Consider the following 25,779-nt stretch of genomic DNA (forward strand, 5'->3'; position numbering starts at 1 on the left):
CGCACTAAGCCTAGTTCCTACCGTTAAAGGCCTCCCGGTGGCTTACATGCCTTTCTGCGTCTATAGCCAGCAACAGTGGGTACTTGGGAGCCTTAGAGGGGGGTTGCAACAGAATTCTTTGACCACCTGGTTTGAATTCTGCACCTGCCTGGAAGAGGGCGCCCAATACAAGTGCTTTCTCAACCTCCTTGCCCCAGTCGCCCCCCTCAGACCATAAAATGAACTTTCCTTTATCCCTCAGTCCCACACCCACTGCCCAACCATGAAGAAAGGCACAAAGTCAGGAATTGATGCTGCATCTTTTTTTTTTTTTTTACTTTTGCCTTCTTAAAGCATGTGCTGAGCGGAAGGGTGAAGCGGTTTGGCAATTAAAAAGGCCCAGCAGCTTGGGCAGCGGCAGGGGGAGGCCAGGTGAGGGGGGGGTGACCCTCTTTCCCCGGCCAGGGAGCAGCAAAGCCCGCACTAACTTCATAAAATATCAAACAAGGGGAGGGGGAAGGGAGGAGGGAGATTTGTAAAATACAATATCTTAGGGACTGGCAATAATAAAAAATAAGGTTCATTATTTACAAACAATTTCTGTTCTTGGTCTGTACAGTGGGGGGGAGGGGGTGTGTGTGGGTCTGTTGACGTGTCTGTGGGGGTGGGGTGGGGGGGGCAGGGGAGCAGTGGTCCTGTTGGTCATTATGAGAAGGGAGGGGGGAACCCAGAGAGTGGTTTATCTGAGGACGGATGGCTGTGGGAGCGAAGGGTGAGAGCAGAGTGGTTGGCCCAAGGGAATAGTCCAAATGTGGGCGGGGAGAGAGGAGAGGCCCCAGGTGAGATCCGGGGCAAAGATGGGCTGGGGAGGAGTGGAACCCTTCCTCCTGGGACGGGACCCCAGGGGGCAGGGGTGCGAGCCGGATCCGGGTGAGTGAGCAGGACAACCCCCTTCCGGGTGCCGGGGGGCCGTCCTGTGTCCTGGGTCTTGGCACAGCCTAGGAGAGTTGGATGGTGGTGTTGGGCTCCAGATCCCTGGAGGGAGAAGGGAGAGGAGAGAAGTTAGGGGTGACTGTCTAGCCCCTCTGCAGGGTGGATCTGGACGTGGGAGGGATGGCGGCTAGGAAGGATGTGGCCAATGACGTGGGGACCGGGGGGGGGGTGCAGGTGGAGCCTGGGACCCCAGGAAGGGAAGAGCCCACCCACCCACCTCTCGTGGAACCACTCCTTCGGGTGGGAGAAGTCAGGACTGGTGCTGTTTCCGGCGACATCCTTTGGCCAGGCCTCACTCAGGTACTTGCTGGTCTCGTGGGTGCTGTCCAGGTGGTCATGCTGCAGGTGGTCCTGGGGGCGCTGCTCCGCCGGCCCCCCGGGCTTGATCTCCCAGCCGTCGGGGGGCTCCACAGGCAGCAGGGCGCTGCGACCATCCTCCCACGAGCCTGCCCCCTCGTCGTAGAACAGGAGGCTTCGGGAGGGCACTGAAGAAGGAGCTCAGAATGAGCCACGGTGCCAGGAGGCTCCCTCCCCATCCGGACCCCATTCTGGGCCTAGTAGTTAAGGACACAGGCCCCAGAATCTTGCAGGCCTGGATCTGAACCCAAGCTCTTACACTGTTGAACTGCCTGACTGCAGGCAACTCACGCCTTTGCTTTCACCCTTCTGAGCCTCAGTTTGCTCATCTGTAAAACAGGAACACGAGGGCCAACCTCATGTCATGTGAGGTTTAAATGAGATAATAGAGGCAGCGCAATTGAAACTGTACTCAGAGAAAGGCAGCTCTTCCCGAGCAGAGGGCAAGCACTGTGCTGGGAATCTGAGAGCTGGGTTCTGATCCTATTGTACCCACTCATTTTCTGTGAGACCGTGAATCAATCTTTTCCTCATTCTATAGATTCCCCATTGTGGCTCAGCAGTAACTAACATGACTAGTATCCATGAGGATGAGGGTTTGATCCCTGGCCTCGCTCAGTGGGTTAAGGATCCAGCATTGCCATGAGTGTCTGCGACCGCAGCTCAAATCCCACGTTGCTGTGGCTGTGGTGTACGCTGGCAGCTGTAGCTCCGGTTCAACCTCTAGCCTGGGAACGTCCATATGCCATGGGTGGCGCCCTAAATAGACAAAAACCAAACCAAACCAAACCAAAAGAAGCCTTTTCCCCATTCTAGGCCCTCGTTTGCCCTTCAGAGAAATGAAAAGCAAGAACACACATTTGTTGGATATCCGTTACCTACCACGCAGTGCAGGCATCCTTTAGTCTAGACCGAATCATTAACATCTCATAGAAACCCTTAGAAGCAGATAATAAATTTACCTCAGTGTCAAGAATAGGCAACTGAGGCTCCAGGTTGTCAGGGACGTTGTCCCACTCTGGAGGCGAGATGCAAACCCAGGCCTGCCTGGCTCCTGTCATTCTCAGGACCCCGGCCTCACAGTCAGTGACAGGCCCTGGAACCATGCAGTGTCCCTGCTCTGCAAGCCAGCCTGCTCCAAACGTCATTTCTTCCCACAGACGTGTCCCCCTCTTTGCCCTGCTTGGACATTGGGTTTGAACCCCCCTGCATTCACCAGGGTCACCCCGAGGGGCTCCTCTGACTCTGATTTTGTCCATCAGTGCTTCCCCCAACCCCCAATTTCCATTCCTTCTTCTCCAAGGTTCTCTCTACTTCCCAACACACACAGGCCTCTCCGGCCTTGGAAAAATGGACACGTGGTGCTCCAGCCCTTACCTCCCTGCCGCCTGCCTCCCTTAGCAACTGTCCTCTTGTCTCCTGCTCAGGCTGCACTGGTCCAGGGAGTGGTGTTCACTCCCCACCTCCGCTTCCTCTTCCTCTAACCCTGCCCACACCGCTTCCTCCCCTCAAGGCCCAGCAGGCGCAGCTCAGTATCCCTCCTTCTTGAAACTCGCTCCTCCTCAGCATCTCTCTCTGACCTCCCATCTGTTTCCTCTTCCTCCTCCTGTCCCGCTAGATAACTCCCTCCTGGTAGATGAGGAGGGACCCTCCGGAAGTTCCTCTGTGGGTCTATCTGAAGTAGTCCCTGCCTCTGGAACTCCATACTACTTTTTGCTTGGCCTTTGCAGTTCTGCCCTTGTATCTTTTCTCTCCCCTTGGGAGCGCATCCAAAACGGAGGGAGTGTGTTCGTTTAGGAAGTGCCTGCTGTGTACCAGGCACTGTGCTCAGAGCCTACATGTGCTGTGTCATTTAGTCTTCATAACAACCATGCTCAGGAAGTGTGGAACTTGTAACTCCCACCTTCCGGGTAAAGAAACGAAAGCTCAGCATGCTTAAGACACATGCCTGAGGTCACACAGTTAGCAAGCGGTAGACATGACTGACTCTGAAGCTCCATGCTCTTTTCTGGGGGGCGAGGCATGCCCCCAGCATGCAGAAATTCCGGGGCCAGGGATGGAACCCCAGCCACAGCAGTGACAACGTTGGATCCTTAACCTGCTGAGCCACCAGGGAACTCCCGAAGCTCCATGCTCTTAACCACTGTACCTGACAATCCCTGGTGGCATGGTAAATACCTGAGCCCACATCACTGCTACCCCACCATTGCCCATGATAGAATTACCAGTGGATCCTGGCACTCCATTCTGTTGATCCTGAATGGTGCCTCAGAGTCTTTCTTAACACAGTGCTTCAGGCAGCCACCACCACTCAATTGCTACTATGGTCGTGAAATACTGATGATGCTTAGCAGATGCCCCACAGCACCACAGTACGTGGGATCTAGGGTGGGATCATTCCTGTTATTCCCTAAACCTACCTTCCCCACCTCCCGCCAAAGCTGGGAATTGTGGGCTATGCATTGTAGTCCTAATTCTATAATAACATTGAACAAATCATAGGCCCTCTGGGGGTCTCAGTCTCCCCAGCTGCAAAATGAGGAGGCAGAATGAGAGGATGCCAACCCCAAGCCTGGCTCCTCTATGTGTCCGGATTCTGCCCATAAATTGGGGCCGTTTGTGGGGAGGGCACCCTGTGACCTGGAGATGGGCACTTGCCACCCGCCTCTACGCGGACTGAATCATGAGCCACTGCAGCGACTGACCCTCAGCACCCGGGGAAGGCGCTCAGGGTGGAGCGAGGAGCGAGGCACTCTGTGCTCTGGGAAAACCGGAAGAACAGGTCCGCAGAGAGTTAGATATTTTCAGGAGAAGATTTTATGAGCCCAATTCGTGCATCTCCTCCTAGCTAGAAAAGCCCTAAAATCCTTCCTGGTGACGTCTGCTCCTCGTGACCAGCACTAACCTTCACGAGACGAGCAGCAGCCTTCTGGAAAATGTGCGCTTGACGCAGGCACCTGCCCGTTCACCGCGATCGCATGTGTACTGACCTCTGCCCCGCCTCTTTGGAGTTGTATTTCGGAGCTCTCTGAAATGCTGCCTCCGGGGCTATAGTCCTCATTTTGCCACCAATAAAGCCTTTTTTTTTTTCTTTTTAGGGCTATACACCTGTGGAATGTGGAAGTTCCCAGGCTAGGGGTTGAATCAGAGCTGTAGCTGCTGGCCTACACCACAGTCACAGCAATGCCAGATCCCAGCTGCCTCTGTGACCTACACCACAGCTCATGGCGGCAATGCTGGATCCTTAACCCACTGAGCAAGGCCGGGGATTGAATCCGCATCCTCATGGATACTAGTTGGGTTCATTACTGCTGAGCCACAAGGGGAACTCCCCCCACCCAATAAAACAACTCTCAACTTTTAGGTTATGCATACACCTGGCTCAGGGCACTCACTCTGACTGGCGGTGTAGACGCTGTCAGTGGCCATGGGATCTTCCTTCACAGTCTGGGAGCCGGAGGAGAACTCAGGGAGGCAGGGCACGAGGGAACCCAGCACCAGGACGAAGCACAAGGCTGCCACCTGGTAGTGGAGGGCGGGTAGGGGTCAGACCTGGGGCGGGGAGAGGCTGCAACCCCGGCCACCCCCAATCGTTCTCCCCCAACCCGAGCCAATGGGGGCAAAAGGCTCAGCATTTTTCTAGGAGAGCTGCTTCCAGAGCCAACCATCTCCTACATGTGGGGTCTCCCACCCTCTCTGGAGAAGATGGAGGCTGTCAGGCCAACTCAGGGGGGCTGTCACAGGCAGTGCTAGAAAAAGTCTGTGGCTCCACTGGGCCCATGGAAGTTGCCCTGCCAAGGAAGAACTGCTGCTGGGTTCATGTGAGACACTACACATCCACACCGTGTTAGAACTGGTCAGGGAAGGTCACGTTCTAGAAGGCTCCATGGGCTTGGTGAAAGAGGCTGGGGTCTGGAGCCAGTATACAGTACCAGGATGGTTTACCCCAATGACACCCCCACAATACTGCTAGTCCCTCAGAGCTCTGCCCTCCCCTCTAGAAAGCCAGCCTGAAGCAGACCTGTCCCCCAGTGGCCCTGTGGTGAGGGAACAGCACCTACCATGAGGCAGGTCCCAGTCTGGGTGGCTGCCATCTTGTAAGGTCTGGAGATCTTGTTGGTGACCAGAGTCTGGAGTTTCTGCAGCTGCTGGAGCAGGGTCCTGGGGAGGGCACAGCAGTCACCCGGCAGGTTCTGACCCAGCAGGCATCTCTGCCTCCCAGAGCTCGCTGGTGGGGGTGGGGACCTGGGCTGGCTCCAGACTGGGCTTCCACACCAGGTGCCCATTTCAGCCAAGACAGAAAAAGGTCACCTCCCGCTTGGCTCCCCTGTGGTGTGGCTGGAGCACCTGGCGCCTGCCTTCTGGTGGATAGCTGGGTGACCCTATACAAGCTCAGGGGGACCCTGTGAGGTTTAGAGGCCAAAATGGGGTTTGGAGGCGTGCCTGGCCCACCTGGGCTGAGATCACTTTATCTTACCCTGCACCAGCTGCAGCTAAACCAACCTTCCCTCCTTTGCACCCATGACACCCTGGGCTGAGAAGGACATGTCTGGCAGCTATCTGGTACATGGTGAGTAGCCAGTACCCAGGAAATGGTAGCTACCTACCATTTTTGTGAATTTTGTTGCCATTTTTTGCCTTTACCACAGCACCTGTAACACCTTGTTTATTTATAAATTTCCATGTCCGTCTCCATTGCTAAGTGTGGGTTCCCTCAGGGTGAGGACCGGATCCCTCCCAGGGAGGCATCCTCGGCTCAGCCCATACACTTGGTGAACAGATGCTTAAGCATCTCTCTTCTACCTAACAGGTCGGTGGCATTGCAGTTCCCATAATGTACAGCAGGTGGCGAAATAGCTCCAAGAGCCTGGCCCTATTTTGGGCCAGAGAGGAATCTGGGTCACAGGAAGAGGGTGAGGAGTGAGGGCGCCCTCCACCCTTCCCTGAGTCCTAGGGTTGTGGGGTGGGGGAGGCATTCTCCAGGAAAATCAGGGGAGTGGCCGGATCCCGCTGGAGAAGCTGGGGGAGAAGGAAGGAAAGAAGGAAAAAGCCTTCTGTTGAGCACCTGCTACATAGCAGCTGTTGTCTATGTTATTTTAATTAATTCCAGCAAGTAATTAGTAAAGACCTACTGTGGGTTCATGGCTGGTCACTACCAAGGATTCAGAACAATAACAAGAAAAAAAAGAAGTAAAGCTAACATGAATGGAGCATTCTCAGATGCCAAGGACAGTGCCCGCCCTTTACTGGGCGGCCTCACTGCCTCCCACATGAATCCTGAGAGATGGCGCTTCCATTATCTCTACGAGAAACTGGGGCCCAGAGAGGTGTACCAGTTTGCCCAGAGTCACCAAAATGGCACCCAGAGCTGTGACTTTATGTGGCTAATGCATGCCAGACCCTCTGTGGGCTCCACATGAATGTTTCTCAAACTTAATTATGCAAGCAAGTCACCCAAGGATCTTGTTGAAAAGCAGGTGCTGAGTCAGTGAATCTAGGGGGAGTCCCAAGATTCTGCATTTCTAACAGGTGATGCTGATGCTGCTGGCCTGAAAAACTCGCTTTGGGTAGCAAGCATGCACACTGGTGGTTCTCACTTCAGGGTGCATCAGAATTACCTGGAGGGCTTATTAAAACACAAATCGGGGAGCCCTCCCCCTGGAATTCCTGATGCAATAGGCCTGGCGTGACGCCTGAGGATAAGCGTTTCCAACAGGTTCCCAGGGGCGGCTGCTGCTGCTGGTCTGTATCTCTTACTGAAGCATCTCACTGGCCCTGTCTGGTGTCTAGAGCTATGCGTGGATTAAGAAGGATGGGAAACTGAGGGTCCCAGGCTGCGGGGTCCTTGTTTCTGGGGTTCCCGTCATCCTGAACTCAGTGACCTCTCTCCTGCCTCCAGGAGCTACATCAGAGCCAGGCACTGGCTGCGGAAGGGGTGTGTGTGTGCAGGTGGCACTACCCACCTGTTGGCATTCTCCAAGGTCTCCACCTTCTTCCAGAGTTCGTTGTTCTCGGATGTAAATGTCTCCACCCTGCGGGGGCCAAGCAGGTACAGGCTCAGGGGCAGCTCCCAGACTCACCACCGCCCCCTCCGCCCTGCCCACCAGCATCCTGTGCCCCGTGCCCCTTGCCCCTCGCGCCCCATGAGAGAGGGCTAGGGAGAGCAGGCCAGGCTGGGGAGTAGGGCCCAGGCCCCCACCCCCAGGCCCCTTACTTCTTTTCTAGACACTCCACATACTCCTTCTTCTTACGGCGGCTCTCCTGGGCCGAGATCTAGAGGGGGAAGCCGCCAGTCATCACACCACAACCCACTTCCTGGGACTCCCCAACTTCAGAGCTGGCATCACCAGGGAAGTGGAGGCCCCCACCCGCCCACCAAGGAAGCCCTAGGGCAGGGTCAAGGTCTGCCTCACGCTTTACCTTGTTCTTGATTTTTCTCCGGACCCTCTTCAAGGCCTTCTCCTCGGCTTTGGTGAGGGGGAGTTTCGTGGGGATGGGGTAGCCCTCAGCAATCAGGGTGCGCTTCTCCTCCTCCGTCAGAAGCAGTGGCCCCGACGTCCCTTGTAATTTCTGTGGGAAGGGGGGTGTGATGGTTGGGAACCAGACAGCCCTGCATTCAAGTTCAAGCTCTGCCGTTTACCCTATGTGACCTGGGAAAGGCACTCAGTTCACTGAGCCTCAGTTTCCTCATCTGAAAAAGGGGCAGATCTGAATTAAATCCAATAACACCTATCAAGTGCTTAGGCTGTTGCTGGGAGCCTGGCACGTTAGACCCTCTTTGTTTGGGGTGGGAGTGGCCCCTTGATGCCATCCTGGGATCCACAGCCTCAAAGCTTACTTGTCCAGGGCCCCCTAAATAGAACCTGCCTCAGACACCTACAGTTTTTTGGGTTTTTTTTTTTGCTTTTTTAGGGCTGCACCTGTGGGATATGGAAGTTCCCAGGCTAGGGGTCAAATGGGAGTTGGAGTTGCTGGCCTACGCAACATGGGATACGAGCTGCATCTGCGACCTACACCACAGCTCAAGGCAAAGCCGGATCCTTAACCCACTGTGTGAGGCCAGGGATCAAACCTGCTTCCTTATGGATCCTAGTCAGGTTTGTTAACCACTGAGCCATGAAGGGCACTGCTCCAGTGCCTACAGTTCTGACTTGGGAGGTTCCATACCCATCCCAGGGGATTCTGGGCTGCCTGAACATTGCTCCCCAAACAGTGCTCCTTGGAGGCAGCCTGGGCTGCCCCCTGGAGGTCAGGAATGTCTAGTTCTAGTCCTCGCTCTGCAAGAGTGTGGGTTCAGCAGAACTCTTGGACTCTACCTGATAGCTATTTGGCCTAAGGCACAATTAAAAGATTCTTGGAGTTCCCTGGTGGCCTAGTAGGTTAAGGATCCAGCATTGTGAGGGCTGTGGCTCAGGTTCGATTCCTGCCCAAGAACTTCCACATGCCATGGGCGCGGCCACCAAAAAAAAAAAAAAAAAAAAAAAAAAAAAAATTTCTCATTCCCATCTGCCAATCTGCCAGGCTGGCATCTCCCTGAATTCTGATGAGGGTGGGAATCAGGCGTGGAGCTCCCTAGACTCTCCCTGCCCATTATGTGCTAAGGTGGATTTACACAGCTCCTTGCCTCTGGGGCCAACTCAACCCCCTGCTGCTTACGTGAGGGGCGGTGAGGAGTGGGGAGGTGGAGATGGCCGTGGAGGAGCGGGCCATGGGCCGGATAGGGCTGGAAGGGGGCAGAGAGCGGGGACTCTGGGAGCCGTCGCTGTCGCTGCCGTGGCTGCTGGGGGGCGTCGGAGGCATCTGCACCAGGTCCTCTGGGGAGAGCAGGAGAAGCCAGGTTAGCCAGGTTGCACCCTAGCTCTGGTTGCACATCAGAGGTCAGCACAGCATGAGCCTAAGGCAGTGCTGAGAGCATGCAGGACAGACTGCTGGGGCCTGGACCACTGTAACCTCAGGGGCCCCTCTGCCATGTCAGAAAGATGAGCTTACACCCCAGAAGACACTTTCTGAGCGCCACCCTATCTCTGACTCCATTGGAACCTGGATCCTCTAAGCCTGGGCCTTGGTGGGGATATCACAGAGGCTGGATTCTTGGGGTCCCTCCCCCATCCCTGACTTCACACGGCTCAGGGTTTTGGAGCCTCTAGCCTGGCAACCCCAAGAGGTGGCAGGAGTCAGTCCCCCGTGAGATCCATGGGGCTCAGGCTGGGCAAGCAGCCGCTTCTGTCTTTCTTTCCTCAGCAGAATGTTTAGCTCTAACAACCCCGGGGCGTCCATTTCCAAAGTCAGGGTAGCAGAACAGCAGGCACTGAGCTTTCAGCAGACCCGCCAGGAGTACTGTGCTCCCCAGCGCCGCCTCCCTGCTGCCTCTCTGTGGCCATAGCACTAGGAAGCCAGACACTCTGCAGGTGGTCAGGAAAGGGCCTGGGCAGAGCCAAGAGGACCACAAACCTAGCTGCAAAGAGGGTTCCCAGGATGGCACAGAAAGCCCAGAAAACTCCAGGGATGGGAACCTGGAGCCCACTGCACCGCAGAGCCGGCCTGAAGCTGCGAGGAAGAACCATTGCATCCTTCTGGGCTTGCCTATGACTGCTTTCTGCAGGGGTCATTTGTCTTTTTTGGCTCTTATGTGCCTCTTACAGATGCCATACTGTAAAGAGCACTGAACTTGAAGTCAGAGAGATCTGAGTTCAGATCCTGAGTGCTGCATGCCTCCCTGCCGCCGTGTGACCTGGAGTGGTGTTTACTTAACCTCTCCCAGCCTCGCTTCCCTGTTGAGTGGGGTGAAAGGAGCCGGGAGCACGCAATAAGCTGGAGCACGTGAACAGGCTTTATGAACTGATGGCTCCACAAGGTAAAGTGTTTTCACACGGGTCCCTTTCTACCTCCCGTGAATTCTGTCTTCTCTCTGAGGCTGTGAGCAACTTGAGGGTGAAACTTGGACCTTATCCATCTTTCTAAGGTATTTAGTATTTAGTCCAGGGCCTGATACACAATAGATGCTTGATCAATGTCTGATGAATCAACGAGGTGGGAATGGAAAGACCCGGCCCCTTCTCCTTCTGGCCTGTCCAAGAAGCTTCTTTTGTTCTCTTCTCCCTGGTCAGGTGTGGGATGTACTTCCAAGGTTCGCTGGGGATTTGCTGCCTTTAATCATAACAGTGTGTATAATTGGTGGTCTGTCTGTGGCCCTCCCTAGGTTGTGATCTACTTGGGTACAGGGACTGTCTTCTCTTTCTGCTTTCCTGGTTCCTGGGCATTGGAGATGCCCAGTGAGCTCTCGTTGGATGGAGGGATGGATGGAAGGATGGACACACAGACAGATGTGTGGATGGATGGGTGGATGGATGAACTGATGGCTGTACAGTGGAGTTCAGTCAGTGAATGATATGAGGGGGGTTAGCAAACAGGGTGAGAAGGTTATGGTACTAGCGATGACAGCTATTGGGTAAGAAGGGGACTGAGGGATGGAGAATGGGCAGGGCAGGGAGAAGGAATATTTTGGAGGGAGATGGGAGGGAGATGGGTGGGCTGGACCAAGGGAGTAGGCATGCAGTCTGCTCAAGCCTGGAGAGGAAGAGGCCCTCTCTGGACGCACTTACCTGGTGTCACTTTGAGGAACGGGTTCACCTCCTGGGGCTCTGCTTTGATCACTGGCAGCTGAGTCATCTCTCCCGGGGCCTGAGGAAGAGACAGGTCCAGCTCCATTAGCTGTTCTGGGGCTGTCCCCACCGTGCCATCCTCTCTCCCTCCCTCCCTCCTTGAGGCTGGGGGGGTCTACCCTGCAGCATTAAGGAGGTGGCTGGGCTCTGGGTTTGAGGCACAGCCCAGAGGGAGCAGAGGCAAGGTCTTGTGCAGAGAGAAGGCAAGTCAGACCTGAGAGAAGAACATGATGCCCAAATAGCATTGTTTGTCCCCTAAGCTCAGAGAAGGAGGGCTTTCTGTGGCCTCCAAGGTCACGGCCATCTTTTGGTGGCTTGTGACCCTACACTGACTATGAATGCCACATCGGCCTTGGCATGTGGGTTGCCACGAAGATGGGAGGTAATATCTGGCAGAATGTAGCTGTTCAATGAATGTAACAACAGCACAGATGAAGGAAGCATTAACTGGCTGTGTGGTTTGGGGCAAGTTGCTTCACCCCTCTGGCCCCGTTTCCTTCTCTGAGGCAGGCGCCCAACTTCCAAGACCCTGGCTGCCGCTGCCTTCACACCTCCCCTTCCTGCTTTGGCAAGTCTGAGGAGCCCACAGCTAGTCCTAGAGAAGGGCCCAAAAGCTCGTCCCCACTTGCGGCCAACCCTTAATGGGTCCTTGGTGGAGCTGGGAGGGGCTGACCTTTCTTGCCTTAGGCCTCAGACATTTTGCTCAGGTGAGCCGCGTAGCCAGCAGGGGGCAGTGCCAGCCAAACCCTGACTCCAGGGATTTTAAGAAGACCCCTCCCTGGTAGACTCAGGCAAAGGAGCCCCTTAGGGGTAGTCCAGGCTCCCATTTTACACTGAAGGAAGCTGAGGAAGAAAGAGGGAACGCAACGCTCTGGGGAGAGCACAAGTGACAGCGGAGCTGGGACCCAGGCAGGGCCTCTCCCAGGAACCAGGTGTTGGGGTCTCACATTCCCAGAAGGGTCTGCAAATACGTTCATAAGGGTGGGGGGCTGGCATGAGAGTGTGAGTTAAAAATATTAATCTCATAAATATAAACCATTGGAATATGGCACAATTTTTAGATTTCCATTTTGGTCTTCCTAACACAGAAAATGAAGCGGGCTGGGCTGTCTCCTTCCCTGAGACCCTGGACTGGGTGCCTGACGCCCAGCCCTGCTGGGTCCCTGTGATCCTTCTTCGGCACACCGCCAGGGCCCCAGCTAACGCTGAGCGGCTGTGGTTGGAGCCCGTTCTAGGCTGGGGAAGGGTGGGCAGAGGCTTGGTCTGGGAGTTTCACGCTCTCCTGGGGGTCACACTGGTCCCCGTTCATAGAGCCCTGGGGTACCGGGGCTTTGGATAGCTCTTTCCACAGAGACCCATCACCCCTCCTCCCAACCTCAGCCCCTACCAGCAGTCCCCAGGCTCACCTGATGGGGAATGGGCAGCCTGGACAGGGGGCTGAGGCCCAGCAGCGGGGTGGTGGCCATGGCGGCGGCGGCGGCCATGGCCGAGGAGGCGGCCAGCGGGTCCACGGGCAGCTCCGGGCTCTGCTCCTGCTTCACCATGACGGAGCACAGTTTGTGTCCCAGCACCCACGCTCCATGTTCCACATCTGGGGAAGGGGGCAGCAGCCAGGCTCAGGGGACTCCCAGAGCAGAGGGCTCAGCCACCCTCCTGGCCTCTGGGAGCTGCTCTGGACTGGACTGTGGAGAGATGCTCGGATACACAGGAAGGCAGGCAGAAAAGGGCAGGGGCGGCGTTTGCGGGAGGGTGGAGAGGATTGGAGCCATTCTGGTGGTGGGGACATCTCCTTCATTCAGCAGCTTATAGAGTGCGCTTGGACAACAGACCTGGACTCCTCCTAACTGGCTGTGTGACTTTAGGCAAGCTGCTTAATATCTCTGAGCCTTAGCTTCCTCCTCTATAAAGGCACCCGACAGGAAGTAAATGTTCAATAAGTGGCAGCTATTGTGAATACAATTATTGTTATTCAGGAAACATATGCTGAGCACTGTGCCAGGTGCCGGGGATCTGGTGAGAGTTACCAGCAGTTTGGCACAGTTAGATTGCAAAGGGATGGGATTAGAGAGGCCAGCAGGGATGGCCCGGCCTGGAGGCTGGGCTTGGAGCTGTGACTTTGTCCTAAAGGTAACAGGGAGGCACTGAAGAGTTTTACGCATGCTCAGATTTGCAATGTTAAAAAACATCCCTCTGCCTGTGTGTGCAGGCTGGACTGGCTGCAGGAGAGATGGAGGCAGGGAGACCCGCAGGAGGCTGTTGAAATCATCCAGTGAGAAAAGATGAGCTAGGGCAGTGGCAGTGGGGACAGAGAGGAAGGAACGTATGGAACCAAACATAGAAGGAAGAACCACAGGACCTGGTACCTGGGGGCATGTGGAAGGTGAGGAGGCATGCTCAGGTTTCCCAGATCTGTGTCCACCTCCTGCCCACCTGGTGAGCCTTCTGGCCTCACCACAGGGCTGCCAGGCATCACCCCTTTTCCTGGCAGGTGCTGACAGTCCACCACTCCAAGTTAGCCTTACTCCCAGGTGTTCAGCACCTGGATCTGGTGAGGCAGAGGTCTGAGACGCCAGCGTGGAGGGACAAGAGGGGACTCTAGCCTTTGGGGCCTCTTGTGGGTGGGAAGAGGGGTCAGTGGCTGCCAAGCCCACCTCAGAGGCCAGGCCCCACCCTGCTGGGAGACTGAGGGCCCCAGTTCTGGGCTACAAGCTGCCCCTGGGCTCCAGGAACACCCACAATCTTCCCAAATTACAGGGCCAGCCCACTGGCCTCCGGGAAGCTGCCCCCTGCAAAGCACCCACAGACAAATTGCTCTAAAAATAGACCTGGGGTGGTGAGGAGTTGCCGGACTGGGAGGCGGTCCACCCCCCATGCTGCCCCTCCCCATGTGGGGGCCTGACGCCCCACGGAGGTGACCTCCAGAGGCTGGCTGAGGCCAGGGCACGCAGGGAAGCTGGAATCTCCAGAACGTGAGCTCTAGAGCCACTTAAAGCCCCAGAAGGTGTCCCTGCCCTCAAGCAGGTGGGTGGGGACAGGGTACAAATCCTGCCTCTGCCCCTGGGGGATCTCAAAGACCCTCAGGAGCAGCTCACACTTTTTGCACTGAGTCCAAGTCTAAGCTCTTGATGCCTAAGAACTCTCATCAATCTTGGAGGCGGGCTCTGGTCTTTTGCCCACTTAATAAATGAGAATATTAAAAAACTCACTCAAGACCATTGTTCTCTGAAAGAAAGAGGAATAAAAACCCTGTTCATAGTTCTAGCCGCTACAGTCTTTTTAATTTTTATTTTTTGCTTTTTAGAGCAGCACCCGAGGCACATGGAGGTTCCCAGGCTAAGGGTCAAATCGGAGCTACAGCTGCCAGCCTAAGCCACAGCCACAGCAACGCCAGATCCAAGCCGCATCTGCAACCTATACCAAGGCTCACAGCAATGCCGGATCTCCCACCCACTGAGCAAGGCCAGGGGTCAAGCCGGAATCCTCATGGATTCGTTTCTGCTGAGCCACAATGGGAACTCCTAGCCACTACAGTCTTACTGGGACTTTTTTGTGGGGGTGGGGGCACACCTGCAGCATTTGGAAGTTCCTAGGCCGGGGATCAAACTCTTGGCACAGCAATAACCTGAGCTGCAGCAGTGAAAATGTCAGATCCTTGATCTACTGAACCACCAGGGAACTCCTTAATAGGACTTCTATACACACAATGAAAAAGCCATTAATTACATATATAAATAATGTGCTGGGCACTGAATTGGGTACTTTATGTATATACTTTTAATACTGGCCAGAATTCTCAAGATACCTAGTATCTTCATTTTATAATTGAGGAAACTGAGGCTCAGAGAGGTTAAGCAATGTGTTCACTATCACGCAGCAGCTAATGAAAGTACTGGGATGCAGACCAAAGCCAGTACTCCTTTTTTTTGGTCTTTTCTAGGGCGGCACCCACGGCATATGGAGGTTCCCAGGCTAGGGGCCGGCCTACACCAGAGCCACAGCAACGCAGGATCTGAGCCACATCTGCGACCTACACCACACTCACGGCAACGCCAGATCCATAACCCACTGAGCAAGGGCAGGGATAGAACCTGCAACCTCATGATTCCTAGTCAGATTCGTTAACCACTGAGCCACAATGGGAACTCCAAAGCCGGTACTCTTTACTGCCCCTTGAGGCTGGCAAATGTGGTGGTGGAGAGGGCATGAGGTTTCAAACTGGGGGCCTGCTTGCTCCCAAAACCCGGCTCTACATTTTACTGTGTGTGTGACCTGAACAACTCAGCTTTCCTGAAGTCTCATTTTCCTTATCAGACAAATGGGAATTCTGATAACGGTGATTCCAACCTCACCTGTGAGTTGTGAGAAATAAATTCGATAGTTAATACAACGGTACTGCATAAACTGGAGCGGGCTATAGAAATCTTTATTGTTGTTCCCATTTGTTGATGAAGAAACAGAGGCTTACACAGGCTGAGAGACAAGTCCATGATCACCCAGCCAAAACACGACGGAGCCTGCACTACGTGCATTCGAAGAAGTGCCTCAAGAGATCATTTCTGGGTGAGGCACAGTCTGGGGTTCTCAAATGTGGGTTACCTGAGAGGCAGGCCTCAAAGGGCCCTTTGCTGAAAAGGGAGGGGGGTGGGGGGGGAAGAGAGCTTTAGAGAACCCTACCTCTGCAAATAAAAGTAGGGTGCCAGCATTCCTCCAGGTTACATCTCAGAGGACACCACAGTATGAAGAGGTGGTAGGGTTCTAGGGTCTTGGTAACTTGTCCACACTTATTGTTGAATCCTCCCCTACCCCCAAACTGTTTCATCTAAGTCTGGTTCTCAGACCTAAGCAGGCATCAGCCTCGCCTGGAAGGCTGGACCCACCCACAGCGTTTCTGATCCTGTGGGTCTGGGCACCCCTCCTTTTGCACATCGCTGATCTAAGGCAACAAAAGGCCCTCTTGAGAAGTGCCTATCTGGGTTCGACTTGAGGGAGAACAAAGGGGCATGGGGCAGCCCCCCTGAAAGGTGGTTGTGGGTGGCTCCTCTGCATCTGGGGTCCAGGGCCCTGCCACCCCTTCTTACCTTGGGTGGTGTCCTCCATCTTGATGGGCACGATAGGGCTCTGAGGCGCCGAGTCACCGCTCAGGGAGTAGCTGTGCTCGGCCTGGATGCCTGGCATGGGGGAGTCCAGTTCCATGTCCAGTAGAGGGCTCTTCTCGTCCAGCACCGGGTCATCAAAGAAACTGCTGAACAGATCGTTGGAAAAGTCCTCCATGTTCTCTGCGAAGTGGTCCAGGTGCTCAGGGAAGTGCTAGGGAAGGAGGAGGGAAGAGGAAGGAGTCAGCTTATTCTGGAAAGGGGGCTTGGATGATGCTGTGGTGGTGCCACCAGCACTGCCACCACCACCGCTGTCCCTGCAACCTCCCTTTTACCCTTCCTGCCATGGTTAATACCACCTCCACCATCAACTTCCCCACCAGCCACATCACCATGCCAGCTATTATCATTTATCTCACGACTGTCACCCCGTCATCACATTACTGCCACCGCCATCTCCACTGCCATCCCTGGCCTCTCGGTCAGTATCCTCAAAGGTGAGTCGTGCATGGTGCAAAAGAATCCAGGTGACAGGACACAAGGCTTTAGTTCTGGCTCTGTGACCTTGATCTAATCACTTAGATTGCCCAAGTCTGTTTCTCAGTCCACCTTACTTCTTTCATGGGAGACTAAGCACTAAAGAATATATTTATCTATGCCAGCAAGTTTGCATTCCAAAGGCGATCTTAGTGACTTTTGCATTATCTTTTGCTGGCCTGCAAGGAGATGGAATCATAGGGGACTCCGTTCCCCTGATTAGCACAGACCCCACTTGTCCTCATGCCTTATTGGTTCCCTTTCCCCAGCTATTCTTTATGCCAAGAGATCAGGCCCCAGAGTCTATTTACTTGGGTTCGAATCCTAGCCCTGATGCTCCTAGCTATGACTCAGTGCCTTTCAAACCATGGGTGGTGACTCATTAATGGGTTGTGAAATCAATTTAGTAGGTCACGACCAGAATTTAAGAAAAAAGACAACAGAACAAAATAGAGTAGAAAAATATCAGAGTGCACTTCATGCAGGGAAGTTAAATACCTGATACATTTTAAAAAATCTAAGTTATGTGTGTGTGTATGTTCTTGGGAAGGATGTAAAATACATTTCTCAGAAACAGAACAGCCTGAAAAATATTGGTCTCTGTGATCCTGGGAAAGTTGATTCACATCTCTATGTTTCACTTCCTCCTTTGTACAGTGGGGATAATGATATTTCCTATCTCCTCGGATGATCGTGAGGATTAAACAAGTTAATACATGTAAAGCACTTAGGATAGTCCCTGGTGTATAGGAATTACTCAACAAATGTTACCTCTTATTCATAAAGCATCCAGTGGCTGGTACACAGGAGGTGCTTGTTTTTTCCCCTCTAAAGATGTATACATATGTAAGGAAACGTTCATTCATTTTTTTTTCTTTTTAGGACCGCACTCGCGGCATATGAAAGTTCCCAAGCTAGGGGTCGATGCAGGCCTGCACCAAGCTGCATCTGTGACGTACATGGCAGCTTTCAGCAATGCCAGATCCTTAACCCACTGAATGAAGCCAGAGCTCGAACTTGCATCCTCATGGATACTAGCTGGGTTCTTAACCCACTAAGACACAAGGGTTCATTCATTATCTACTGATTAGATGAATCTGCTAGGGTCTTGCTTCCAGCCCTGGGGTGCCCCCACTGGTGAGCGGGTAAGGACTGACTTCTGAGGTCTGGAGTCTTGGCTTTCTGCCCTGGAATACTGGGAGCCTGTCCCCATCCAGGAAGGATGAGCAGAAAAGCCCTCTGTCTGAGAATAAGATTCAGAGCACACAAACATCTGTCTGCGGGCTCAGGATGAGCACAAGCTCTGCAGTCAGAGAGGCTTCATATTGACTCTGAACTCCTTGCTAAGTTATTTCACTTCTCTGGGCCTCTGTTTCCTCATCTGTAAGGGGGAAATAAGAGTTCCTACCTCATAGTGTTGATACGAGGATCAAATATTTGTTAGGTGCTTAATATTTATCTTGTAGGACCATGAGAATAAAACGAGGAAATACATAACATACATATACGTATAACGTACGTATACACAGTAAATACATATAACACTGAGAACAGTGCCTAGTATGTAGTGAGTGCCTGATAACTGTTAGCTATTGTTATTACGAAAAGCCTAACCCAGTCTGAGCTGAACTCAGCTTGGTGCCCATGCGGAGAGGTGGCTTGGTCCTCCCCCCAAACAAAGCACGGGTCACAGAATCCAGAATAAAATGAGTTCGGAAACCCACAGACTTAAGTACGCTCTCCTCTGCCCAGCTTGTCAGAACTTATCATCATGATCCCACATTTTGCTTGTGGTTTTAACTTTCTGAGTGCTCTCCTATGCATTGTCTTATTTAATTCTCATATTACCCAGAAGACAAGGAATTGCGTACCTGCTTTTGGCAGATAGGGAGACTGAGGGCCAGGGAGCCAAGGAGAGCAGGGAAGCGTCTGCAACTGGTCACCGCCCAGCACTCGAGGGCAGCAGATATTCCCCTGACCAGGAATTGTCCCTTTGCTCGACCATGAACTCCCTGAGGTAGGGTCTGGATCTGGCTCACCTGTAGGGTCCCAGCCCCAGCACATGGTAGATGCTCAACAACTACGGGTGGAGGGACAGGGCCCTGTACCCCAGAGGACAACACCATCAGTATGTCAATCGTCCATCAATACCTGGGGTGAGGCTGAACAAGTTTTAAAAGAATAACTGTGATCCCAGCCAGAGGCTATTTACAGGGTGCAATGCCGACCAGCTACCCAGCCAGCCACAGGCTGGACTGTGTTAGGCACATCCTCAGCAGAGTCTGGGCCAGCCCAGCTGGGGGCTCTCTCTTTCTCTCTCAGGGTCTCTCAAAGGCCTGTGTGGGGCCCAGTGGGAGGGGGTTGTGAAGAGTCCAGTGAGTCAGCTGCTAAGGTATTTCTCCAGCAGCTGCTTCTCAGGCGATAAGGGTTTGCCAAGCTCTTTCCCGGGGCCTGGGAGAGGAGAGACACTTTCTCCAGTCTGGGCCGGGGTCCCTAAAGGAGTTGGCTCCAGGCAGATAAGCCAGGTCCTTCTCAGAGACCCTTTTTGGGGTGTCCATAGGCGCCTGCTGAGGGAACTCAGTTGGCCCCTCTTTGTGAGCAGCCCCCACCCCACCTGCTGGAGGCAGCAGCCGAGGCTCAGCAGGACGGATTTTCCAGAGGGTGGGAGCCAAGTGGAAGGGGAGGGCGGCCAAGGGGCAAGCGGGGTGGGAGTGGGAGACACGCAGAGAACCCACTCTTCTTTGCTAAGGGCTTCCCTGTGTGCTGGGGTGACCTCTGGTGGCAACGGTAGGTATGTCCCATCACCCCCAGGCCACCTGCTCACTGGAGCGTGCCGGAAGGCCCACCCCCTTTAGAGATCTTTGTAGCCCTACTTTTATCTGGAGCAGCCCAGTTATGGCTGGTTTACACCATCAATTTAGAGGCAGAAGGGACCTGAGAAAGTCCATGGTCCCTTGCCCCCTCTCTGTTTGCTAATGAGGAAACTGACGTCCAGAGAGGGAAAGCCGCCTACCAGGGTCACACAGTGAGTGTGGTAAGGGAGCGGTTCTCCCCAGCTCTGGGGTTGCACAGGACTGTGCGCAACTTCTCCTTCCTGTCCTCTCTGTACTCGTCCCCCACCACCACCCTGGAAAGCCCACTCTGGAGATCTCAGGCCTCCTCAGCTCCAGCAAGGTACCTTGTCCCTCCGTACCCCCCACCACCCAAACCACATCCACCTCTTCCTCCAGTTCACACACAAAAAGTTCAGGTTTCAGACTGTCCGATGGAACTATTGGGGGTGGGAGGCAGGATTCTATAAACGGTAGAGAGTCAATATTCTGAGGGGGATAGGGTTCCACTGGGGGTGAGCGTTCTATGGGGGTGTCTTTCCAGGCAACTGGGGTGGGAAGCCAGAGAAGGAAATATTATGATTTGTTTCCCTCCTTGTTAAAGACTTTTTCCAATAGTCTTGCCAACATAAGCTCCTTTTCGGCTGCCACGCGCAGCCGGCGCCGGCTCCACTCCCTTGGAGGAGAGGTCCCAAGCTCTCGGGCTCTCAGCCCCACGCACCCCTCCCCCTTAGCGGCATCTACTGTCGGAGCCGGTTTCAGCGCCGGCCCTTTAAATTTAAAGAAGGACAGGGTCCTATAGGCCCAGAGCGGCCCAAGAGAGGGTAACGTTGGTGCGCTGGGGGCCGCCCCGCGCCGGAATTCGGCCTGCTCATTGGTCGCATCCACGGAGCTCGCAGCCAATAGGAGGAGGCAGCGAGACGCCCGCCGCAGATGCGGCGAGGGCGCGGGAGGGGGTCAGAGCTTACGCGGGGGAGGGCCCGCTGCCTCTGCTAACAGTGCGGGCGCTGTAAGGGCAGAGTGTGCGAAGTCCCGCCTTGTGTCCCTTTCTGCACCTGGGCCAGAAGCAGAAATGACCCCTTTGAGCTTCCAGGTGGGCCCCCCCCCATGGTGCCCTCAGACCCTTATCAGTGGCGTGGCCCCAACTCTGCGCCACAAGCGGTGGGAAGTGAAGAGGGAGGGCCCTCTTGGATGTCTCCAGCTCGAACGCGAGGCCAGGCCCCAAGTCTTAAATCCCTAGCTCAGCAACTTCCTCCTCTCCTCGAATAATTAATTCTACCTTGGGCTACATCTGTGGGGCTTTGGGGTCTCTGTCGCTGGTAGGAGGAGGCGGGGCATAGCGGTCATAGCGCCGTCTGAAGCTCCTCTCTGTCCCACTCTCCTAATTCCTCCCCGGGGTAAATGCAGAGGAAGGGGAAAGCCCCGGGGGGCGCGACTGTCCGCTGAGAGTGTGTGCGGGAAAGGGGTTCTCCCCACCTGACACAGCCTCAGAGCGTCCGGTTCCCTCATGTCCCAAGCCCTTGGCGGCGCCCGCACCCCCAGCCCTGGCTTCTGCCCCTCCCCCCGGTCCAGGCTGATTCAGTCTGTTTGGGGAAAGGAGGGAGGAGACCGGAGTGGGTCCAGGCTGAGCTGTGGGATAAGGAGTGGGGGGAATGCCGAGCCCGGACATTCCTTCCGAGAGAGTGAGCTCTGGGGAGAGAGGGGAGGAGAGAGGCCGCTCACATTTCCCATTCCCCTCCCCCCAAGGCTACCCCTCCTCCCCCCCTTCCCCTGACCCATACATTCCCGGACGGTTAACTTGCCTCGTGGTCACTAGAAAATTGCCCCCATTTCAAGTTGAAGGGCCACCAGTCTGAGTCACTGCTGTGCCCTGAGTGTGTGTGTGGGGGGGAGGGGAGGGTCAAGAGAGAGCAGGGAGGGGCTTGGGGAAAGGAGGTGGGCCCCTGGGTACCCAGTTCTCAGCCCTTCTTGTCCTTAAGCATCACCATCCAGGCATTTGGGGGGGTGTGGGGGGAGATCCAGGCATCTTCCCAGAACTAGACTCTGAAGGAAAAAAGGCCCTGGACTCAGACTCCGGAGGCCCCAGTTGTGCAGGGGCAGGTGGCGTCTCCTCTCCAGGTCTGTTTCCCCATCCATTTTAGTCCACGTTCCTGTTGAGGCAGGGGTGGCAGGCACAGGGCGGAGTGGACTAGCCCTCAGAAAGTGGGCTCTTTTCCTCTGCCCAGGCCTCTTGGGGACTGCGAAGGGATGGAGCCAGTTTTCCCTGTCCCTGGAGCCGGCCCCTCCCTGAGCCTTCCTGGCAGGGCAAGGGGGTGAAGGGGAGCACATTGTTCCAACCTCTAACCTCACTCTCATCCCCCGTTCCCCACAGGCCCAGGGAAGGCAGCTGCTGAGGTTTCATATTTTCCCCCTACCAAACTCTTCACCACAGAGCCCAAGTCCAAATAAGCAGAAATGCTTCCGTGTGTGTGTGTGTGTGCATGCGCGCACACACACATGTTACACAGACGTGGACTGTGAGGTTCCTTCTTACACAGGGAAACACCACCTCTCTGACACCGCACAACTTAAGATCCCCATCCACGGACGCATTCCAACTGTTCCTTACACAGCCCGGCACAGGTGCTAGTGTACATGTACACGCTCCTGGACTCACACAGTCCCAACAAGGACACACTCCTCAGTTGTGGTCAGATTCACATAGACGCCCATGTGTACACACACGTATGTATAGTCATTCCAGACATGGTCACGGTCACAGACGTGGTCATGCACATTCTCACATGAACACACACAACATTGCACACCACCACAGAACTGAATGCTGACTGGGCCAAGCCACATGCCTGAGTCATGTGACCCCCCCACCCCCCACCCACCCAGTGTGGAAGCTCTGGGAGTCTCAGGCTCGTCTGGGGCTGGGACTGGAGGAGGGGGCACCACAGGGATTGAACTTTGCTGTGCCTGTGTCCTAGAGAAAAGAAGGGAGAGTGGAAAGGGCAGGCTGGCACCCACCACAGGCAGCCTCTGTGCGGAGCAGGATCACATGCTCTCAGCCCCCACAGGCCTGTTAGTCTGGTTTTCCAGACCCCCCTCCTGACACTGTGGGTAACCCTTCCCTGGCCAGGCCACAGGCCCCTCAGGAAAGTGGAGAGCTAGCCTGCAGCTTCCCGGCCAGCCCCTGGCTTCTTCTGACCAGGCGGCCCATATGCTGTGGCCCAACCCTGGGGCGAGTGCCAGGTACTGTCTGGGCAGGAGGAAGCGATGGCAGTTAGTGCCGCCGCCCAGGGCTGGGATTAGCTGTGACTGGCACCACTGAGGGCACAGCAGCCCACGGTCTGGCTGCTGGAGATGTTAGTCCATAGGCAGTGGCCAGAGGATCCCTGTGGGACAGTTCAGGACACTGGAGAGTAAGTGCCAGGGCTGGCACAGGGGGCCTCTGGAGCATAAGGTTGTCTGATCCCATCCATTTATTCATCACTCAGGTTCAGTGTTTACTGAGGACCTACTGTGTGCCCAGACCTATGGATACAGAGATGAATAAAATCCAGTTCCTGCTCAAAAAAGGCTTCCTAACTAGTGGTGTGACCACCCATTTATGAAGGTAGGTCCAAGGCTTAAACTCTGCTCTGTCCAGAACATTCTCCGCATCAAGAGGGATCTCCTAACACAAATATGACTGTGTGACTCCCCTACTCAAAATCCACTAATGACTCCCTGCTGCCCTTAGGGTAAGTTCCAGTTTCCTTAGTATAGCTTGAAATGATCCAGCCATGTCACCTCTATGATTTGCAGTGTCTAGTTCTCATCTGTGTCTCCAAAGCCTAGCACTGGTTCCAGCACATGGTAGGTGCTCAGCTGTTTGCTGAGTGACTGAGTGAGTGAGTGAGTGAAAGAATATGCCAATGAGCAAATGGACTGAGGCCTTTTTCTTTATGCAGCTGAGCCTCCAGGAATGACTGCCTTGAATTCCGCTCTGATGCCAGCTTGCTCCCGCTCCAGGCAGAGTTTCCATGTGCCTGGACGCCTTCCCTCAGCTCCTCCCTAGTGGGGCCTATTGTACCCATTCTCCAGGTTGTTTTTTCCCAAGGATTTTTTTGCTCTTAAAGCCCAAGTTAGAACAGGTACTTGGGGACCACAGCCCTCAACTCAGCATTGGAGGAACTGTCCCCAGGCTTTTAGGCCAGGCCCAAGAGTACAAACCAAGCCCAGTGGCCAACCGGCCAAGCTGCTCTCCTGGCCTCCGGCCAGCTGGAAGGCCCTCCTGGGCTGGAGCCTGCCACTGGGCTCTGGCTGGAATTCCCTTGGCCTCTTCCCTCTCCTCTGTGCACTCAGCGTTCGGCCTCTGGCTTCCTCAGCGGTCCCAGCCTGTCTGAGTTGTCCTCAGGTTTTATTTTTGGAAGAAGTTGCATTCGCTCTCCTTATTTACTCCCTTCCTTCAGGGAAGGTGTGGGACCCCTGGGCTCGGCTGGGGATCAGGCTGTGACTCCAGTCCCTGGGGTCCAGACTTCCAAAGGAGGGGGCCTCCAAAGATTCCTGACCCGTCTGATGCTTCAAAGCCAGCTGCCTCTGCCCTCCTTTCCCCACCCAGTGTGTGACTAATGCCTGCCCCTGCCCTTCTTGAAGAGCCCACGATAGCCAAAAGAAATCATCGCAGTTTCAGAGCTGAAAGGAATTCTGGCATCATTAGGTCCAGCCCCCTCTACTTGGAGAGGCACTGTAGTTCAACGGTTACGAGCAAGAGAGGCAGACAGACCATGTTCTAATCCTGGTTTTGCTACCTACTGTGTAGCCTTGGGCAAGTTACTTAACCTCTCTGAGGCTCAATTTCAGCTGTAAAATAGGGGTACTTATTTCTACCCCACCGTTGAAGTTGCTGTGAGGGTGAAATGAGATGGCATTTGTAAAGTGCTTTGTAGAATGCAGGCCACATAGAAGGCGCTCTTCAAATATAGCTATCATTATCATTATCATTATTATTATAGAGAGGAAAACTGAGAGCCAGGGAGAGGAATGGACTTGCCCAGGATCTCACAGCCATTCCCAGAGTCTTTCCTCTATCTCTACCTCCCTTCCAGGGAGAAGGGAGGAGTCAGGCATCAGCCCAAAGGAGGAATCTCCTTGAGTCAGTCGCATGGGCAAACCCCTGGGTCTTCCATGTCTGCCTCTTCCATCAGGCCTGGGTCCTCCTCTGACACAGGCATTTCCTCCACTGCCCAGGGGCTTCTTTCTTGCTCACTTGGGGGTGAGAGGTCCAGGGAGGAGGAGGACCCCAAGGTGGACCCCAGGCCAGTGGGACTCTTAGAGGAGAGGGAAGGCTGGGACCTGACATCACAGAGCAGAGAAGCTGGAGCCACAGCCATGCAGGCCAGCTGGGGCCCTTCCAGCATGGCCAGATGTCTCAGGAATGTGCTGAGCTGGGAACTACCTCGCTCCTTCCCTCACCACCCCCAGCCCCTCATCCCCTGTATGCTTGCTCAAGCTCTGCCTCTGCCCCACCCCCTATCCTTCCTCTTTTATCTCTCCCTGGAAGGGCCTCGTGTCTACTGTCCCTCTGGTACCTTGCCGCAGTCCAGCTTCATCTCAGACCTCTGAAGGGGTGGCCCGAGGCAAGAGCCCTCCCCCTTCTGCAGACCCCATGGGTGGGGGGAGATGGAAGCCTGAGCTAACTGGGAGGGGAAAGCTGTGAGCAGATAGTGCCTGCCAGATCCCAAATGTGGAACTGATTTGCAGCCCTGGGAGAGAAAGGGGTGAAGGCTTTGGGGTAGTAGAGGGCAGGGTTGGGCCTCTCCTCGGTGAGGATGATGAAAGGGGCCCTGGGTATCTTGTCCCAGCTGATGGGAGGGAGGGCCAAGGAGATCAGTTGTCAGGCTGGGTTGGGCTCAGAAGGAGGGCTTAGATCCTTCCAGGCCTTTAGGGTCAACGGGGACATACTTTGCCTGATAGTGGAGTGTCCTGTGCTGTATGAGGGGGTGGAGGGATCCCCATCAGGGTCTTGGGGTTAGGTCAGGAGGCAGGACATCGTTCAGACCAGAGCCCTCAGCCCCAAAGAGGAGCTTGTCCCTCTGCAAGGGTGGCATTGTCTTGGGCCTCCCCAGGCCGGCCTGGCCCTGAGTACTGGGGATGAGAGAGCCAGAAGGGAACTGGTACTCCTGGCCCAGGGTGAGCATCAGGGCAGGGGTAGAAGTCAGAGGGGAGAAGGCACCTGGGGTCAGTTGCTGCCTGGGGCTGCTCTGGGCTCAGCGAGGGGCCACAGTGCTGTCTGCCTTGGGAGAGAGGCCCTGATGATCCAGACAGGCTGACAGCTGGGATAGTCCAATGGATTCT

At 54.8% G+C, this 25,779-nt stretch overlaps 1 protein-coding gene across 1 annotated transcript in view; it reads right to left on the reverse strand.

The window, feature by feature from the left end:
* Nucleotides 1-287: 287 nt before the first annotated feature.
* CREB3L1 (cAMP responsive element binding protein 3 like 1) overlaps nucleotides 288-25,779 on the reverse strand; it is a 34,804-nt gene continuing 9,312 nt past the window's right edge. Inside the window, exons 2-12 of the mRNA XM_003122829.7 lie at nucleotides 16,070-16,298; nucleotides 12,398-12,582; nucleotides 10,932-11,010; nucleotides 8,986-9,143; nucleotides 7,750-7,899; nucleotides 7,544-7,602; nucleotides 7,293-7,361; nucleotides 5,391-5,490; nucleotides 4,725-4,851; nucleotides 1,190-1,457; nucleotides 288-1,014 (exon numbers count right to left, since the gene is read on the reverse strand). Of these exons, the coding sequence (XP_003122877.2) occupies nucleotides 978-1,014; nucleotides 1,190-1,457; nucleotides 4,725-4,851; nucleotides 5,391-5,490; nucleotides 7,293-7,361; nucleotides 7,544-7,602; nucleotides 7,750-7,899; nucleotides 8,986-9,143; nucleotides 10,932-11,010; nucleotides 12,398-12,582; nucleotides 16,070-16,298 (1,461 nt within the window). The 3' untranslated portion in view covers nucleotides 288-977. The remainder of the gene's footprint in view (nucleotides 1,015-1,189; nucleotides 1,458-4,724; nucleotides 4,852-5,390; nucleotides 5,491-7,292; nucleotides 7,362-7,543; nucleotides 7,603-7,749; nucleotides 7,900-8,985; nucleotides 9,144-10,931; nucleotides 11,011-12,397; nucleotides 12,583-16,069; nucleotides 16,299-25,779) is intronic.

Source organism: Sus scrofa, chromosome 2 (assembly GCF_054392235.1).
Source record: "Sus scrofa isolate SSC_HxYL_T2T_F1_AM1 chromosome 2, Sscrofa_HxYL_maternal_Yorkshire_Landrace_v2.0, whole genome shotgun sequence".
In the NCBI taxonomy this organism is placed as follows: domain Eukaryota; kingdom Metazoa; phylum Chordata; class Mammalia; order Artiodactyla; family Suidae; genus Sus; species Sus scrofa.